This window comes from Takifugu rubripes, chromosome 13 (assembly GCF_901000725.2).
Source record: "Takifugu rubripes chromosome 13, fTakRub1.2, whole genome shotgun sequence".
NCBI lineage: Eukaryota > Metazoa > Chordata > Actinopteri > Tetraodontiformes > Tetraodontidae > Takifugu > Takifugu rubripes.
Genome location: NC_042297.1, coordinates 19,664,235 through 19,682,588, shown reverse-complemented (window position 1 = coordinate 19,682,588; position 18,354 = coordinate 19,664,235). Strand labels below are relative to the sequence as shown.

Genomic DNA, 18,354 nt, shown 5'->3' with positions numbered 1-18,354 from the left:
GCGTAACACAAAACCAGCTGGGGGGAAAAAAAATTGATTTGATCCCTAAATATATTCGGTGCTCTATCAAACATTATGTCAGAAACCATCTGCCCTTGTTTACATTTTACATGATCGCATCCTGTCAGTTTTGGGCAGCCGCACACTCAATATTTGGAGAAGCAAAGGTTCACCGTGTTTGCTCGTCTAAACTTTTCATTGGCAGATAAACAGCAGATAAACTGTGACTTTAACTCTTTCGATGCTGGAGCGAAGGACGGACTCACAGAGGTCTGCAGTGTGTGTGTGTGTGTGTGTGTGTGTGTGTGTGTGTGTGTGTGTGTGTGTGTGTATTAAAAAAAACCTGAAACGTGCTTCATTGCAAACCCTCTGAAGCCGTATTCCAACATACAGTAGAAGCATATTTGAGATTTCTCTAGCTTGTGGGACTGAGAGAACGCTGAGGTCACCTCATCCTGCCGTTACCACATCTGCCCAGTCAACCTGCTCTTTCGCAACGTTTCTGTCTGCATAACCGCCAACCAGCGGCCAATCAGGGACGGACCCAATCACGTATTCCCTGCGCGATGTCATATCCAGCTGTGATTCCAGACCTCTGGACATTAATGAGGCCTCTTCAACGCCGCTTCCACGGCCCGACTTTCTCACCTTCAGCCTCGGCTTTATTCCCACCAGTTCACCATCTGGGGCAGAAGTGGTGATTCAGCAGAGGTAACGATGTTGGGGGTCAAAGTCCTGTGCTGTTTGCTCGTCGTTTATCAGCTAAATGAAGCCAAGAAAATCAAAGGAAGCCGAGCAGGTGAGTAAAACGTGGTTTCGTTGAGAAGATTGAAGATACATGTTCAGGTTTATTGGTGTTAGAAGCACGGATCTGAATCATTTAGATGACACTGACTTAAACAAATGGGGTATTTCCTAAAAATACCCCACCAAAACGCATCACAGAAAAATGCAGTAAATCCCATCAGTCACCCATTCTTGACATTGATGTCATCGTTCTGAATCCAGACACCCACAAGGTCATCTGTGTGTTGTTTCCACCCAGAAAAAGACGTGACAGCTGGAGCTACAAAGCTTTAACCAGCAAAAATAGTTTAGACATTTGAGGTCAGAAGACATCCAGCACTGAAATGGCGGATGATTGCTGACACCCCTAAACAGTGTGGATGAATGACGGCCCGTCCACACTGGGGGATCCGAACCAACACCATAATCAGAGTGAGGGTGCAGAGCGCATGTTGTGGATTATTCTTGAGTCTCACTGACCAGAACATTTAGGAAAATTCGACTGTTCTGTTTGCTTGAATCAGCTTGAAGAGCCACACCACATAAAGCAGAAGCAACGTTGGGTAAAGGACGGTGTGGATGATAAACAGTTGTCATTCCTGTGGTTTCACGGGAGACAGCCGGGGACGGGACGCTCGGGTGTCTGGGAGATAAACTATGGCAGTATGGGAAGTTTCTGGTTGTGCTTGGACTCTGCTGGAGGCCTGCGCGACCTCGTATCCAGCAGTTTACCTCGTTCTGAAATGCTCGAATGAACCCCAGATAAAGGTTCCCGTGAATATCCCAACTGCAGCATGTCTGACCTGCATGAATTTGTAATGATCTCGCAATTAAACAGCGGTATGATCCCTCTCCTGTATAAAATGTGGCGGCAGCAGAGCCGAACGGAGCCCTGAAGGAGCCGCATGCTAGCCTCACGTCCTTCAGGCTGTTTCCAGAAGATGAGGACGAATGTACAGTGGACCCTCTGCAGCTGCACACTCTCACCTCCTGCGGCTTCAACAGCAGTAATCCCCTCATCATCATCACTCACGGGTGGTCGGTAAGGTCAACTGTTCTTCCACTTCACTGATTTAAACCAGTGGATACAAAACATGGAGCTTAGTCCAGTATGGGGGCTTCGCCGCTGGCAGAGGTCCAGAACGCTTACGCAGAAAAACAGAGACACAGCTGAATAACAGAGGAGAAAAGGCGCTTCAGATTTCTCTTTAATGCCACTTACACGCCAACATTGTATCCTTCACAGAACGGTGCGTTCACCCCCCGTTCCGCTCCGTTCTCTAACATTCCCTCCTGTTTTCCATCCGAGGTGGACGGCATGCTGGAGAGCTGGATACTGAAGTTAGCCACCGCTCTGAAGTCAAACCTCATCCATGTCAACGTGGTGATTACGGACTGGCTGTCTCTGGCCCAGACGCACTACCCCACTGCAGTGAAGAGCACCCGCTCTGTTGGGAAAGACATAGCGCACCTCCTGCAGGCGCTTCGGGTGAGGCAGCAGCGGTGCAAAGGGGGCTTTCATGAAGCTGCGTGTCATCGTGAATAAACGCCACATGCAATTGCAACAGGTGCACTATCGATACCCGCTTAAAAAAGTCCATCTGATCGGCTACAGCCTTGGGGCACACATCTCTGGCTTTGCTGGCAGTTACCTGGAAGGTCCAGAGAAAATCGGAAGGATTACAGGTGATCGGTATAAGTCTTTTATATGTTTTGCCTGTTCCTGTGGCACAGCTCTGAGCTCACGTGTCCCTCCGCCCAGGTCTCGACCCAGCGGGGCCGCTGTTTGAGGGCGTGTCTCCCTCCGACAGACTGTCCCCCGACGATGCCGATTTTGTGGACGCCATCCACACCTTCACCCGTGAGAGCATGGGCTTCAGTGTGGGCATCAACCAGGCCGTGGCACATTACGACTTCTACCCCAACGGAGGAGACTTCCAACCAGGATGTGACCTGCGGAACATTTACGAGCACATATCCCAGCACGGCCTCCTCGGTAAAATACAACAAAACAAAGTGAAAACACGAGCTTCGAGGGTGTAATCATCATCATCATCATCATCATCATCATCACGCACTAAAAACAACATTGTTTTGTTTCTTTAAATTGAAATGTTGGCTGATTCTCATAAAGGAGCCAATGAATCAGCAACAGAGTGATCCTAATGATTCTAGGGGCTCATTTATTTCCCTAAAAACATCCTTAAAATTACCCACGTGCGCCATTTCAGTCCCCCGGGGGCAGCGTGCGACTTCACTGCCTCTTCCCCTTCTCCATCACAAGACTTTAATTGGTATCACCGCCTCAAAACACAGGCTCGGATATCTGAGGCCAGTTCATCTCTGTCTCGCTGACAGTTTCGTGCTCCGGCTCTGGCACGTGAATTTAATTCCTTCCAGTCTAAGGCGAGAGGCTCTGGGATTTGTGGTGCTTCTCTATCCAAACACATCCGCATAATTTGACAGTGAAAGCCACATTAGAGCATCCGTCATCCTCGGGAGTTAATTAGCAACACGTGCTTCCCGCCGCACCGTCCATGCCTCTGAGCCGAGCTGCCAGCGAAGCCCCCTGAGAGCAGGGGGATCAGGCACGATGGGACGCTTTTAGGAGGTGCCAGAGGGGGGGGGGGGCGGTCAGGCTTTGGGGACGATGACATTCATCCAAGTGCCCAGAAGTCTGATCGTCCCCAGGAGATTGTGCCAGACACCAAAATCTCAGGTTCTCCAATTCGCCCATCTCGTCGCAGGGTTTGAGCAGACGGTCAAATGTGCCCACGAGCGATCCGTCCACCTCTTCATCGACTCCCTGATCAACAAGGACAAGCAGAGCACGGCCTACAGGTGCGGAAACAAGGGCAGCTTCGACAGAGGCGTCTGCCTGGACTGTCGGAGGCACCGCTGCAACACGCTGGGCTACCACATCAACAAGGCTCACACGGGCGCCAGCAAGAGGCTCTACCTGAAGACGCGCTCCCAGATGCCTTACAAACGTACGGCGCCCGCCACATCTCAGTCACAGGCGCCCTCGTCTGTAGTTAAATACTCGCTTTGCAACAGTACAAACCCTATGAACCCATAGGTTTACAGCTACAGGGGGGACAAATTCTACAGAAAATTCTGATAAATTTCAACACGCGTCTTTTAAAAAGAAAAAGGAAATAATTCCACTTGAAGTTTGCACTGTAAATGATCGTATGAAAGTCTGAAGAGGACTTAGAGCGGCACATTGATTGGCTTTCATGTTTCTGGTTCCCATTCTGCAGTCTATCATTACCAGTTCAGGGTCCAGTTTGTCAACCAGATGGAGCGGATCCAGCCTTCCCTCACCATCTCCCTCACTGGAACAAAAGAAGAGAGTGGCGACATCCCCATCACCATGTGAGTACAGCTCCGGCCTACCTTCAGCTGGGCTCGCAGCCCTATGAAGAACAAAAACACGTGAGGAAGAGGAGCTGACACACATGGAAACAACTCCAGCTGTGGCATGAAAGCACTCTTAATGGGAAGGATCCAGTAAATTATTTACTCAGGCTCTGTTCTTCTGTGTATTAAAGAGCAACAAAGGGGTTCTTATGTTGCCGTCGTGGAGGCGGATTCTTCACTGTTAAAATCTTTCTTCTTACTTTCAGCACTGAGCCCATTTCAGGGAAGGCCAGCCTCACCTTCCTGATCACCCTGGACAGAGATTTAGGGGACCTGATGCTGCTGAAGCTGCGCTGGGAGGGAACGGATGTGTGGAAGAGCGTGTGGAATCGGGTTAAGACCATGATTCCCTGGGGCGGAGCGGAGAAACAGCCGCTGCTGACTGTGGGCAAGATCAGCATCAAGGCAGGCGAGACGCAGGAGAGGTAGAGCTTTACATTTCAGAGTGGCAATAAGCAATATTCACATAATTCTATTTAAAAAAAGAAAAGAAAATTAACCTTTTTCTTTTAAAAACAACAAAAAACTCTGGGAAAGGCGTGGGAAATACAGAGAAAATTCCAAATGAATGTAGTGACCTTAATAACATGTTAAACTGCGTGGCGGGGTGGGGGGGTTATTTCTAATATTGATCTATAGATGTTAATCAACTTTCAGGCCCGATGAGGAAATCTAGGCCTCTGGCGCCACCTAGCGGTTTGTTACCCGCACACCTCATGTCAGTGACGATGTTTCTGTGTCCCAGGACAACTTTTTGTGCAATGACGCACGAGGAACAAGAAGTGCAAATATCCCAGGATAAAGTCTTTGTGCGCTGCAAAGCAGATTCAGCGAAGCAGCGGCGAAGGAAGCGCAGCGGATCGGTGAGGGACCTTTGACCTCTCCGTCACAGGAGGCCACCGACGGACCGCTTCCGTGACTCCTGGAAGATGAAGCTGGGAAACAGCTGTGACATGGCCTAAACTGTTACCAAAGTCCAGGTTTACATCCCAAAAGACTCCAGGTTGTTCAAATACGAAGCAGACGGTAAACGGGAGGTCGGTGAACATTTGATGACATCGAGTCAATGGCCAATTGTGATTTCTCATTAAAGGATTAGTCTTAAACTACATCTGGAAACAGTGGTTTGGGTTCAGTAACAGTCAGCTCAGATGGCTGCAATCACACATCTGGGATCTGACGCCATCTATAAAACCTGCTCGAAACGGAAATCAACATTTGTTCAACTCTGCTTTATTGAGGCATTTCAAGTAGTTCAAAATCTTTCAGGAAACTTTAGCAAATGTCTTTTAAAAACTCAAAGAAAGAAATCTGGGAAGTGGAACAAAAACCAGGAAGTTAAAGACAAGAACGGTTCGTTGAAGGCGTTTCACAAAACACAGGAGGCGCTAAAACCGGACCGCCGAATCTCCACCAGCTCGGATTCGGATTCCATCGATGATGCTTCAGTGCACGTTTCTGAACATGACAGCAATAGACACGAGAAAAACCAAACATTGTCCCCAAAACCCTGTTTAACGCACAGAAAAGAACGATTCACTTAAACTGCATTTAATCTCTCACACACACACACTTTAAACTCTGTCCAGACCAGATGATGACACACTTATTTTAAGGTTCAACCCAAAAACACCGTTGGCAGCAGCAAAACACATCCGCCAGAAGCCACCAAAGTCTGAACGTCTGCAGCTGACAGGTGAGGATGCTCACGCACGTCCTGCCCGTCCGAACACACCTGAGAGGAGATTAAAGGCATTTCTCTGCGTGGAGGCGGAGCCGCCTGCTGCCCAGCCGGAAACATCCCGATACCGACAGAACTGTTTGTGACCGGACTTAGCAAGGCCAATATGTCTCCACTGTACATCTTCTCCCACCAACACATTTAATCGATCAGTGCCACCCGCCAGTGAATTTGACCAAAGAGTAATGGACTATCATTAAAAACACAAATCACTCACTCAAACAGATATTACACATAAGGATGATTTAAAAATATCGCAAGCTGTGAGGGTTCCATGCAACAGAGATGGCTGTAGTCATCAGTTACATTTCAAATGCTTAAATAAGCTACTAAGCACAGAATCCTGTCAATAAACCATCTCAGATCACTTTGCAGGACAGCGTTAAGTTAGATCTGCAGTGGCCTGGAAGAAAAGGTTACTTTAGGATTTCCACAGCTTCCAAACACAAACATGACATTTCTCCAACACAGAAGCCTTTTGGGTTCTAGAATTCACACACATTCTTTTACCTTCCACAACAGAAATAATCAGAACCAAAGAAAAAGCCCTGCAGAACACCCATGATAGAAGTTTGTGATATGATCATTTAAAACCATTCTCTCAGCAGTCATGTCAGTCCTGGATTGAAACCCCCCCCCCAAATAATAATAATAATATTTAAATGTTAATGCAAACCTACATCACAAGAATGAATATATATATCTATATCTGATAGCAGATGATCCTGCAGTCTTCTGCTCGTTCATACAGCTGCTGAAACAAAACAGACTGTTCTCTACATGTTTCAGGAGGATCATCACCCCGATACGGAAATGCAGCCCATTTTTCCATTTAAAACATTGTCGTTTTTGCTTTTATTAAACCTGAGACACTGAATCAAAACAGTAAATCATCTCACTCATAAGTGATAAGTTGGTTCCTTGGGAAACACGGGGAGGGGGGGGGGTTATCTATGCTAACATCAGTACAATTGCACGCTGGAAGATGTAACCACATCAAATAAAAGCTATACATGAATGTTATTATTGGCAAAAATGAGTTGAGCCAAAGTGACGTCCTAAAAGCAACAACCTGCAGTCCCGCGTTTGTGCTGAAGATGGCAGCACCTCATAGTGGAAGAGCAGGACAGACAGGAGACAGAGGACAGACCAAAGGAAGCACAGACAAAGGCCACTTCAACACAAAGTTGCTTCTCTCCAAGACAAAAAAAAGAGAAAAGATTAAGACCACTTTGGCAGCGAGCAGAGAATTTCCTGTCCTGTCCCTCACTGAAAGACTGTTTGCTATAAAAGCTTCATGATCCACTGCTGTCCCGCCTCAGAGCCGAGGTGCAGCGTTCTTCAGGCTCGGGCCTCCCAACATACTTTGGGCTTTGGCCTGTGAAATAGATCCTATAATAAGTTCTGTGACTTTTGCAATATGTGGTGAAGGTAACTCTTTGGAGTGAAGTCCTCCCTTTGAAGGCACAAGAAAAGAAGCGAGGCAATGTCCCTCAGCGTCTCATCTGACCCAGCTGGTAGTCCTCCATGGGTTGGCGATAGTGCCGTTGGCCCTGTGCCTGCTGGGTCGCCTGCTGCGGCCGTCTCCTCTTCAGTGTACCTGAGGAAGAAGAGAAGACACAAATGAACTCAGACAGGGTGCCATCAACGGCCCAACGTGCTCGGCATCATCGGATACAGCAGATTTCCAGAAACAGGAGGCTGCGTACCTGGCAGCGGCTTTGGAGGGGGTAGTTTGGGGTTGCTGCTCGGGGTGTGGACGCTGCAGATCTTGATGAAGCCGGCCATTAGCATGATGAGGGCGATGCCCATCAACAGCACTGCCCACCAGTGAGCCTGAAAGACACCGAAGCTCTTCAGCAGGTGTTCGTGGTAGTGGACCAACATGGTGTTACCGTGGCTCCAGCCCTGACAAGTGCTGCATTTCCTGTCCTGGAACACTCACCACGATCCACTCGGCAATATTTTCGTAGAGTTCTGCGTTGAAGATGGCTTTCTTGAGTCTGGCCAGTGGCCCGTCAGCGTCCACCAGTCGGCACCTCATGAACACGTCACAGTAGCCCTTGAAGTCATTGCAGGGCGAGCCGGGCTGCAGCGTTATGATCGTCCTGTTGAAGAATTTGGCCCATTTATCCGAGCCCGAGCTGCTGCAGGTGCTGGGGTTCACTGAGGGAGAGCAGAAGACCTCTGATGTACTGGGAGCCGGGATGGTCGAGCACAGTGACTGAGAACATTTGGAGGAACCTCCTGCTTTCCCGACTTTTACTCACTTTTCTCCATGCAGCACACGTGACACAGCTCCGCAGCCTCGTCCTGGTCCTCTTTGCTGACGCAGGTGCACTCTTCCAGATTGTGCTTCGCGCAAATTGACCCGGAACACACCTGATCCAAAACAAAAACATTCATTTCCGATCTCAATCTAAAACAATTGTGCAACAAAAGTGCAACGGTACCAACGTACCCCGCTGAGGCAGACTTGAGTATCAGAATTGCAGGAGGTGAAGTTCTCCTTTGGCTCAGAGGCAGGACACAGCGCCGTGGCGCCGTTGCACTTGCCCTCTTTGGCACAGTCAGAGTCCAGTCTGCACCTTTCATTTGTGCCTTTAAATGCACACGCTGCCGTGCAACACGGCCCTTGGCTGGGACTGTTACAATCACAAACCAAAGTTAGTCCACACCGGTACCAATATTTAAAGGAGCGTATTAGAAAAATGAAAGCATTACACACCTGCAGATTTTCCCAGGTTGCAGTTTGCACCTTTTGCCCTCTGCTTCATTGGCACTATAGCAGCACGGGTCTTTGCACTGGTCGCTGTAGCCGCAGTCGCACTCCTCCCCGGGTTCCACCATACCGTTACCGCAAATAGGTTGTCCAGATTCTGCAAAGACCACAATTGAACAGCGTGAAGAGACAATCTCTGACTCAGCAACAAGAGGGAGAAAAGAAAAGAAGGTCATACCAACGAAACAATCGTCTCGCTTTTTGAGTAGAACGGCACTTATGTTGCCGATGCTGCAGCTGGAGAACTTGTTATTGTTCAGCTTGTCCCCCGATGTGGCACGAGCGTACATGATGTAGTTGCCCCGCTCTTTTTTGTCTTGTGACTTTGATTCTCCAGGGGTGCATTCAAGCCCAGAGTCGTGCTGTAGAACACGTAGCAGGTGCAGGGAAAGAGGTTACACAACCCCTTCAAACGTGCACAGGTGTGCAACGAAAACTCACGCATTGATAATAGCGGCACTCACGGGGGAGCCAAAGTTGTGTCCGACCTCATGAGCAAAGGTGATGTGGGACACCTTGGGAGGCACGTGGGAGCCATAATTCTGCACAGTGATGATACCGGTGTTCAGAGACTTTTTCTTCCCATCAGAGTAGAGCTTGCTCTTCTCACAAATGCCCCCGGAACTTCCTGTGGTGGGAGAACGGCAGCATTGTCAAACCACCCGCATCGTGTGGAGCAACAGAAAATATGCCAAAGCTGACCAACATCCTAATAAATTCTGAACTTTCGTGTAAATCAAGACGACCACAGTGAAATGAGTGTGCGTGCACAGCAGCCGCTGCTCCTCCTGTGATCCCAACGCCGAGTCAAAGGCGCAGAGATGCACGAGACCAATCGTGATCATGATCCTGCCCGCCAGATTATCGAGTTATTCTTGTAAAATTATACCAAGAAAGAGTCGCAACTCTGACTCTGCGCTGCCATGTGCTTAAACAGGTGATGTCTTATTCTACTCATGATCACTCTTCCAGCCTGACAGGGTGATCAAGAGCTTTGGATCCTCTTTACTGAACCTGGGGATCCAACAAAGTCTGTGTCGAATTTCCACATAGACTTGGAATGTCTGGGATTCTGCTGCTTATCACCATCTTCTGACACGACTCAAGACACTCCCATTTCAGAGAGCTGTGGTAAATGTTATCAGACTTCTGCTCACAGCCTGCAGCAGGTCCATGGGATCCATATTAAAAGTGAGCGTCAGTACCAAGAGGACGCTTGCTGTAGCGCACTAACCTGAAGGAGCCCCGACCCAGGCCAAGCCAAGCACGCCGTCGTCAAAGTCCCTGTCAGTGAAGACGTAGGCAAGGCAGTAGTCGTCGTGGTTCTGTTCGGAATTCAGCTCCAAAAACTTCTCCACGCCGATATTGGCGAAGCGGAAAGGATTCGATCTGTCCGTTTCAACATCAGTGGTGTTTATCTGAAAGGAAATCGATCAGTGTTTTAAGCACGGCTTTAACAATAACAGGAAGGACAAAGAAAACAGGAACGCCAGTCCAACCCAAAGATTACCACATAGCAAGATATTCAACCCACCCTAATTCGCTTCACCATGAAGCTGATGTTTCGAATGCCCTTGAAGTCTGTGACCTGGTAAATGGAGTTGATGGCCTTTACGTGGCTGGAAATCTGCAGAAAAAGGGACCGTTTGAGCCGGTGCAACCATTTCCCATTCAAAGATTCCAGACAAATAAAGAGGCGCCCAGCCTAAGGTCGGATCCACGGTGTACCCTGCATACCTGGGCTACAACAGCCTCTCTTGTGCCGTAGTATTTATAGAAGAAGTGGTCCGTTTGGATGAACAGCTGACACGTGTTTTTCTCTTTGGCTGCCGCCCTCTTCCTCCTCAGAATGACAGGACCGTGCTCGCTCTCCTCGTCCAGCTCCGTGATTCTCTGTTCAAAAAGAAACTCGGGATGAGGCGGGAGGCGATGAACTGGAGACGCCGAAGTCGTAAATAAGAGTAAACTAGGTCTCAAAAGGTTGCAAGAAGGCTACATTTCATGTTCTGCCACCCATTTTAGTGTTTTTATTAGTATCAGAATAAGGACTCCAACCCCAGAAAAGGGTGATTACGCCTATGGACATTGTGTTAAAGGTTCTATATTACACTGCAGACACTGCGAGTCTTGTCTGTTCTGTTAATCGTGAGCCAGGAAGTCGGTGAAGGGCTTGGCTGGGATGCAGGCTCTTACGTTTACTGGCTGCTCCACTGCTGACGCCTGGTACTTCCTCATCCTGTCAAACACCGAGTGATCGGCACAGCCGCCCTCTGAGCCATATTTATGAGGATAATCTGGCAGAGAGAGGAGATAAGAGACAAGTTGAGCTCACACTTCATGGTGTGTCTCTTTAGAATGTGCAAGGGCCAAAGACGGAAGGAAGCAACCCCGAGGCTCCATCTGCTCTTCATTCTTTCTGCTTTTCGCCTGTCATGGCTGCTTCTCTGTCCAGCACAGGCACTTTTCTCACGTAGAGCTGCTTTTTGCTTCATTTAATTTGAACGAGCAACTGGGAAGAGCATGTTTATGCTTCATGGTTAAGAAGCAGAAATCATTCAGCCATGTTAGAGGAACAGTCCGATATTCCCAGTAGCTTTCACAACTGGACTAGAGAAATGTACCAAATATGCTCAGACAGAGGAGAGTTAATACCTTCACAGGAACAGTGAAACACCAGAATGATGAAGAGGGAAACAGTCACACTGTTTATTTCTTATTACTGGAGGAGATCATGCTAAACCGGACACATGACATTTTGCACATATGACTAAACAGGCCTCAGACTCACTGACATGACAGACCTCTTTAACAAAGGTCAACTCAGAAGCGGTGCATTTCTAATAACATGATGTAACATTGCAGTAGAAAAATTAAATCCTTAGATTAGGGCGGTTGCAATGCTAATAAGTTTGCAGGAAAGTATGTGGTCTGGATTTACAAAACTTTACCAATGTGGTAGAACAAAACAGAGAAAGAAAGAGACAGAGAGTGATCAAAATTAGCCAGCCGCAGGCGAGGGTGAGGTTCATATGCAACGTAACGCCAGGCTCACGCTGGAGTTCTTTGAATCATGGGTTTCGGGTCACAGGACTGTTTCCCCCCTTCAGGCAGCGCTTCCTTAACCGTTTGATTTTTCTACCTAGCTTGTCCACTATGCTTCTTTTTGATCAGATTATACCAGAAATGGAAAAGATCGATGACCAGCGACCGCTGATCCAAAGACAACTGTGTCTCTGTCAAACATGATCTGGTCAAACTAGACCAGGGGTCGGCGACCCAAAACATTGGAAGACCAAAAAAACGAGAAACAAATCTGTCTGGAGCCGCAAAAAAGTGTCTATATTAGCTGTATTAGCCTCCTTTCCAAATGATCAGTAGGCTACAAATACATAATGAGCATTCATGTTGAAATGCTTATTTTCCCTGCAGCGCATCCTGGAGAGGATGATGCACCATGTTACCACTCTGCTGTACGACGGCACTTTAAGTTTAACTTCCATTATAATGAGATGTTGAAATTAAATATTTATTATACACATTTATACAGCATTGGAAAACTTTAAGAATGTTTGTCACGTTTTTCCTCCTACAGAAATTATATTAAAGCAATTTCCATTTTCATATTTTTGGAAAAGCTCCAGGGAGCCACTAGGGCGGCGCCAAAGAGCCGCATGCGGCTCTATGGCCATGAGTTGCCGACCCCTGAACTAGACCATCAACCACTGACTGCAGGTCTTTTGGGTTTCATCACTTACTTGAATACATTTGTAAAATGGCTGCTTTCCTGAGAAGGTTTCTGTGCTGAGAACGTCAGTGAATATTGTGACAGGAATACTGTGAGACAACCAAAACCAAGGGGTTTGTGGGGGCAGATGCTAGTGCTACCTGGAAATAATCCAAAAAACACACCGGATGCGTTTGTGTCGCGGTGTTGTTGTTGATGCAACGCAAATGGTGAATTAAACGGGGTCAGCTGATGCCAGTTAAATCTGCTTCAATGCCATTTTACACAAAGCTGAATGGCCAAGCATTTGATGACCGAGGAAGAGCTCGCTTTAGTTTTAGCAAATACAATAATCCGTGCTTGCGTACTTACCGATGTCATCTTCGTGGTAGATGATGGAGTGGAAGGAGGCCTTTTGGCCTTTAAGGTACCTCTCCGAAGGCTCAACATAGTACGTCCCTTGGTGTGTTTTAATGAAGCCCTCGAAGCGCCCGTCAACCACAGAGCCATGGGACAATGTGCCCTTTTCACCTGAAACACAAGATCGGTCTCACAAAGGCTCCGAGCCTAAAATACACTTTAAAGGAAGGAGAGGAAACGCCGTCCTTCACTCGACTCTTTTTCAAAAACATTCTTTTTTTTAAAAAAGAGTGGAAAAATGACTTTTTTTTTTACACTTCACACAACTAACCAAAGATTTCTCCAGTGTAGATATGTGAGGTATCAGTGGAAGCCTCCTCTCCCGATACGTCAACGACCAGATCTGGAGAAAATATCGAAGTATCTCTTGTCATCCTCAAGTTAAAATGTCTGAAAGGAGGAAATGAGTCACAAATGAGTCACATCTGACAACATTAACTATTTATTACAGCCTAAAATACCTGACATGAAGCTCACCCCAGCCTAAACCTAAACATGTAACACTGAATTAAAAACAGAAAAGTACAGTTCAGGAGGAGAAATGAGCTGCTGTACTCAGTCAGACAGAAGAATTATATCACGAGAGAAGGCCCAGGAAGCCTGTACACAGCCACCACATATTTGTAATGTGAAAGACCATAGGACACGATCACATGAGGTGCACATGAGGGGAACCTGAGGCTTAGTACTTATGAAAAAGTCCATTCTCAGGAATTTCTTAAATAATCTGCCCTGAATCTCTGGGGCCCTCCAGCTGTCTCAAAATGAAGAAATAATGTTAACAAAAATGTATCACTCCCACTTTAGCCCGATAGCCTTGCCTGAAACTCTAACCGCCTCTGTTACATCACAACACTTTAAGTATGCAAGTACATCCACTTTTGATCCGAGTTTTGAAAATTCCCAGAATGCTTTTTGGTGTTTCATGTCTTCACGACACGGGGCGTTAGCTGCAAACACGTAGCGTTCCCGTCCGTGTGGACGTTAAAAGAGGCTGTAATTAAAGGCTGTAACCCCCGTGTGTGTGTGACTGAGGGCTGCATCATCCATTTCACAGACTACACAGTTGAATTACGACTAAATCAATCTCAGATGTTTGGTAGGAAGTGTGATTAGATGCACGGAAAGACTGAGCACGTAAACACCAGTTTAACCCAGCGTAAGGACCGATTTTCCATTAAAGTAATACCATTAGTAACATAATAAACCAAAGATAAGGACCAGGAAACAGTCATAATGACATTCCTAATAATATTGTCTCTATGTGTCTGATACTTCCAGATAATACTACCATCGATATTACACATACTGAGTTCACCATTTTTCCCCCAGTCAAATCATAACAAGGAAATTGTTTTAAAAGTTAAGGGAAATTTTAAGAAGAACAGTAAAATACTAATTAAATAAGGAGTTAAATTAAAATGGAACACACTGTCAAAAAAACAGAAAAAAAACAAATTCTCCAGCGCTTCGATTTTTCCACTTCCTGTTGTTCTACTAAATGTTTTATTGAAAATGTCACTTGTGTCTGTATAAACGACACTCGGTGAATGTTAATGGACAGATACAAACATTGTTACATTGTACAGTCTCGTTTTATTCCGCATTTACGCCCGTTAATGTAAATGGAGCTGCTATCATTTGAATACCTGCATCTGCAGGCTTTATTCAAATCTCTTATCGTGCAGCAGGAGACGCTACAGACAGGAAAGAACACAAGTGTACAGGAAAGATTTGTGCCTGACAGGCCCCAGATAACCCACAACAAACAGGCGTCATGCAGAGGAAAGTGGGGGGAGCTCGGTGGAAGCAAAGCCTCGGTGCTGTTGGTACAGCGTTCAAAGAGCCGCGGGCGTGGCAGCCTGAGCTAAATGGAAGCTACAAACACGTATCCAGAGCTACGATAACGGAACGCACCACCGTGGATCAAAGGTCAACTCAGTGGGTGAACATGTGGTTGGGTTCATCACCGAGCCGTATATGTAGAGGTGGCGGTAACCAGAATCAGATGTTTCAATATTAGTAATCTGTTGGCAAACTAACCTAAAGTTTCATGTGTTAAGCAACAAAATTAATCAAGTCTCTACGAGAAAGAGGCGTGTTCTTTTACTCATGTGTTATAACACCCTCTAACAGATAAAAAGAAATAATATACAGTAACATATGTAAACGGCAGCGTCACATTACTGCTTAAAATATTATTTTTAAAAGAGTACTGGCCCGATCACAGTGCAACCCGGCCATCACCAGTTATGTCATTTAACGAGTGAAAGCTTAGAAAGGGAAAAGATTTATGGGAGTAATAAGGCCGCATGGCTGCATTTCACTTTCAAAAACACGTTGCCTGAAAATAGAAAAAAAGATGAAATTAAACACGACAGTGGAAATTGATCGAATCTGGGTGCATCTCGCTGCTGGAGCCGATGAAAAGTCCAGTTCAGGTTGTAAGAACATGGTTACAGAACACAAAGAACCCATTTAGAGGCCGACCACAGAGAACTAACCTGATTATTCTGCAGAATCGAATACATAATACTGCATTATGAAAATACCTATGAAAGGGATTTCATAATGACACTGTGATGAGCGCTGACCACAACATTTAGGCAGGTGTGAGGTTACATCCAGTGAACTGGGCCGCCCATCAGTCTGTATGGACACTGACCTGCCGTGTGCGTGGAAATCCAGCTGCACCGTCTTCTCCTCGGGAGAAAGGGCCCGTTTGGCTCGCTGGTGACTGCTGTGCAGGACTCCCGTGTCGTATGACAAACCTTCATAATGGCGAATATATTTGTTCAAAGGATTCCCAAGGCGACCTGGAGCAGAATTCAAGGTTATTCACAAACGGACCATGCTTGAACAATATTGTAATGTGAACCCACGAGTGACCACATCCCAAACAAAGAAAGCCCTTTTAAAGCACAAGAAGTGGAGCATGTGATGCAGTGCTACTGTGTGTCATTGTGTGAACACAGTGGGGAAACAGGCTGTTTAAGAGCTAATCTCCGTTCCTGACACAAAACACAAGGCTTTGACACACAACCTGTTTTTTTCCCCCCTAGAATCAGCCAATCAGCTCCTTTAAAAAAGTAAAATTAGCCAGTCTTCATTTGACAGGCACTTAAATGTCAAATCGGAGCTTTATGTTTGCAGCCAAAGCATATTCTAAGGATCCTAATTGTCCTGTACATTAATCACCTGCCTGTGCTTTTTAAACTAATCCTATGTGTTCATTTATCACATGTGGTGGGAGGCAGGACTTCCCAAACAAGGACGCGTAGGGCAAGTGGAAACGTGTCTGTGATTGCTGCAAAAAGAGCAGTTTCAACCATTCCAGTCTTTTTTTACACAACTGCAACTGAAACAAGAAGACTGAGTCAGTATGATCGGAATCGCTTCATCTATTTCACATCAGGCCGTTAAAACGTTTCAAATCCCACGACTGATAAGTATCAATTTGTAGTGAAGTTATTAGCATAATTTGCTTGCCAATGCACTGAAATCAACGCAAATGTGTCTTCCAATAAAAAGGATTTCATCCTTCTGGTGTGCGGTGATAAAACAGGGAGTGGTTGACACAAAGACCTGTTTTTAATCCATTCTGTTCCAGGGCTGAACGTCTCCGTGAAAACTGACTCCTAACGTCAGGAAAGTGCTGTCAGGAAAAGCGCGGCCTAAGCTGCAAATGTGTTGGGTAATGGCATCCTTGGTAGCAACACATCAAGACCGGAGCGTCGGAACAGTGCCGGGCTGGATTCAAAGCTCTCGTAATCACGTCTTTCCCTCCATCAGTAGCGCCACCTCTCAGAACTATAACTGATGATTCTCCCTTTATGATGCATTAAGAACTTAATTCTCATGTTCATTTACAAACTCTGCTGTTATCGCAGTGATTCGGCTTTGTTGTAAATATTTACTGCTGAGATTTTTCTCTGATCGATAAGAGCAAAAACCAATCTTGTCCTTCCTCTGCAGCGGCGTGAGCTGGAAATTTGACAAATATTGTTGTCAAAGTTCAATACTGTCAAATTAACATTAGAGGCTTGTCAAAGCCATTAAGTAAAGATGCTAAAAGTCACAAACACTGTAGTCTGTTAACCAGACGACAAGAAATGAGAATAAAGAAGAAAAGTGAACTTTGCTGGTGAAAGTGGCAATGTGATTTAACTTCCTTTATAGTTGCGAAATAAAAAGCTCTTCAAACAGTTTAATGACCCGAAACCATAAATGTAGAGAGCAATACTATCGCCTTTTAACGTCATTTTTAGGATTTAATTCCCAGCAGCTTCAGATTATTTGATTTAATTGAAATAGCCAACAATAATCTCAGCGTTTATCCCGTTTTATTTCAAAAATAATGGTTGCAGGGCTTCGGTCATGAAAACCAAATACCAAATCCCCCTTAAATTTTAAACCAAGACAATAATCGATGAAATAAAACGCAGAATAACGAACAGACTTATTTTTGACCGCTGTCGAAGCTGCTGATTCATTCGGTATGTTTTAACTAGCAAACATTAGTTAATAAACGCGCCTAAATTCAATGTTCGCCCGGTTACATGTTTGAAACTAGTTTAACGCAATGTTGTAGAATGGAAACGGTGTTTTGTGCACATTAAATGTCATTATTATGCGATCTGAGAATGTTATTTAACCTAGACCGAACTCGTCCAGATAGTTCACCTGCCCTGGTTACCGACAGGAAACAGGTTAGCAAACACTCGGGACCAGCATTAGCCAGCGGGCTCCGCAGGACCAGACCCGGACATTAGAACCCGATTAGCGCTCGTTCAACTGTCATTTGTCCAGGTTGAAACTCACCTGCGACAAGTCGTAGGCATCCAAACATGAAAACTAGTTTCACCAGTAGCATAGCGGTAGTTAATTGATGTCACGGACAGAGAGCAAAGCGACCCGGCTGGACGGCTGTGTGTTCGGATTCCTTTAGAGATTTGATCGCCCTCGTAGCTAGTAATCGTCCATCGCAGCCACAACAGCGCAGCCTTCCTCCGACATTAGACCTTTACGGCGCGGTGGCGTCAGACAGACAAACAGGCGGAAGGACGGACCGACAGACCGGCCCTCCTCCCTTCCGGTTTGCTCTGCCGGGACACGCCCATCTCTCCACCGCTGCAGTCATGGGTCACCGAGTCTAAAAACATGCGTTGAAAATCACCAAGGAGTTGTAATTGAATCTAAGAGAGGCTCCTCTAAGGGCCACACTCCGAATGTATGTGTCACCGACTTTAAAAAGCTCATAAAACTAATGTTTGGCATTGTTTTCTTTGTTTACCCCGGGCACTGTTTACTTCCGCAAAACGTGACTTCCGGGTTCATCAAGGTGGCTGTTTTTCTTTATTGTTGAGAAGCCATTAAGACCATTATGTCTTACTTCATTTTAAATCTTCGTCTGATCAGGAACCAAATAACGTCTGGATTCGTATCTAACAACAATGTCACAGCAATTTCTTTTTAAAA

At 46.1% G+C, this 18,354-nt stretch overlaps 2 protein-coding genes across 3 annotated transcripts; one reads left to right on the top strand and one right to left on the bottom strand.

Moving 5' to 3' along the window:
- Positions 1–544: 544 nt before the first annotated feature.
- On the top strand, positions 545–5,318 carry lipca (lipase, hepatic a). Of its 2 annotated transcripts, none has more exons than XM_029846250.1 (9): positions 545–799; positions 1,662–1,828; positions 2,096–2,275; positions 2,355–2,472; positions 2,549–2,782; positions 3,534–3,776; positions 4,050–4,164; positions 4,416–4,634; positions 4,955–5,318. In XM_029846250.1, the coding sequence occupies exons 1-9, from the start codon at positions 718–720 to the stop codon at positions 5,085–5,087; spliced, it is 1,491 nt and encodes a 496-aa protein (XP_029702110.1). In that variant the 5' UTR covers positions 545–717; the 3' UTR covers positions 5,088–5,318. The 2 variants fall into 2 exon arrangements, with proteins under 2 accessions (XP_029702110.1, XP_029702111.1); XM_029846251.1 differs by having other exon boundaries at positions 546–799; positions 1,665–1,828.
- Positions 5,319–5,425: 107 nt separating this feature from the next.
- Positions 5,426–17,946, bottom strand: adam10a (ADAM metallopeptidase domain 10a). The gene is made up of 16 exons (XM_003969978.3): positions 17,698–17,946; positions 15,542–15,692; positions 13,148–13,266; positions 12,829–12,987; positions 10,926–11,026; positions 10,470–10,625; positions 10,267–10,359; positions 9,967–10,150; positions 9,197–9,360; positions 8,911–9,094; positions 8,679–8,829; positions 8,412–8,595; positions 8,221–8,332; positions 7,896–8,116; positions 7,660–7,786; positions 5,426–7,550 (listed from the first exon to the last, which is right to left on the bottom strand). The coding sequence occupies exons 1-16, from the start codon at positions 17,747–17,749 to the stop codon at positions 7,444–7,446; spliced, it is 2,265 nt and encodes a 754-aa protein (XP_003970027.2). The 5' UTR covers positions 17,750–17,946; the 3' UTR covers positions 5,426–7,443.
- Positions 17,947–18,354: the final 408 nt, after the last annotated feature.

Excerpts from the sequence above, each read along its gene's own strand:
- lipca (XM_029846250.1), top strand. The coding sequence starts at position 718 with ATGTTGGGGGTCAAAGTCCTGTGCTGTTTGCTCGTCGTTTATCAGCTA. Across the intron at positions 800-1,661 it reads AATCAAAGGAAGCCGAGCAG|CAGAGCCGAACGGAGCCCTG; the intron begins GTGAGTAAAACG and ends ATGTGGCGGCAG. Across the intron at positions 4,635-4,954 it reads GCAGGCGAGACGCAGGAGAG|GACAACTTTTTGTGCAATGA; the intron begins GTAGAGCTTTAC and ends TCTGTGTCCCAG.
- adam10a (XM_003969978.3), bottom strand. The coding sequence starts at position 17,749 with ATGCTACTGGTGAAACTAGTTTTCATGTTTGGATGCCTACGACTTGTC. Across the intron at positions 15,693-17,697 it reads ATGCCTACGACTTGTCGCAG|GTCGCCTTGGGAATCCTTTG; the intron begins GTGAGTTTCAAC and ends ATTCTGCTCCAG. Across the intron at positions 13,267-15,541 it reads GATTTCCACGCACACGGCAG|ACATTTTAACTTGAGGATGA; the intron begins GTCAGTGTCCAT and ends TCCTCCTTTCAG.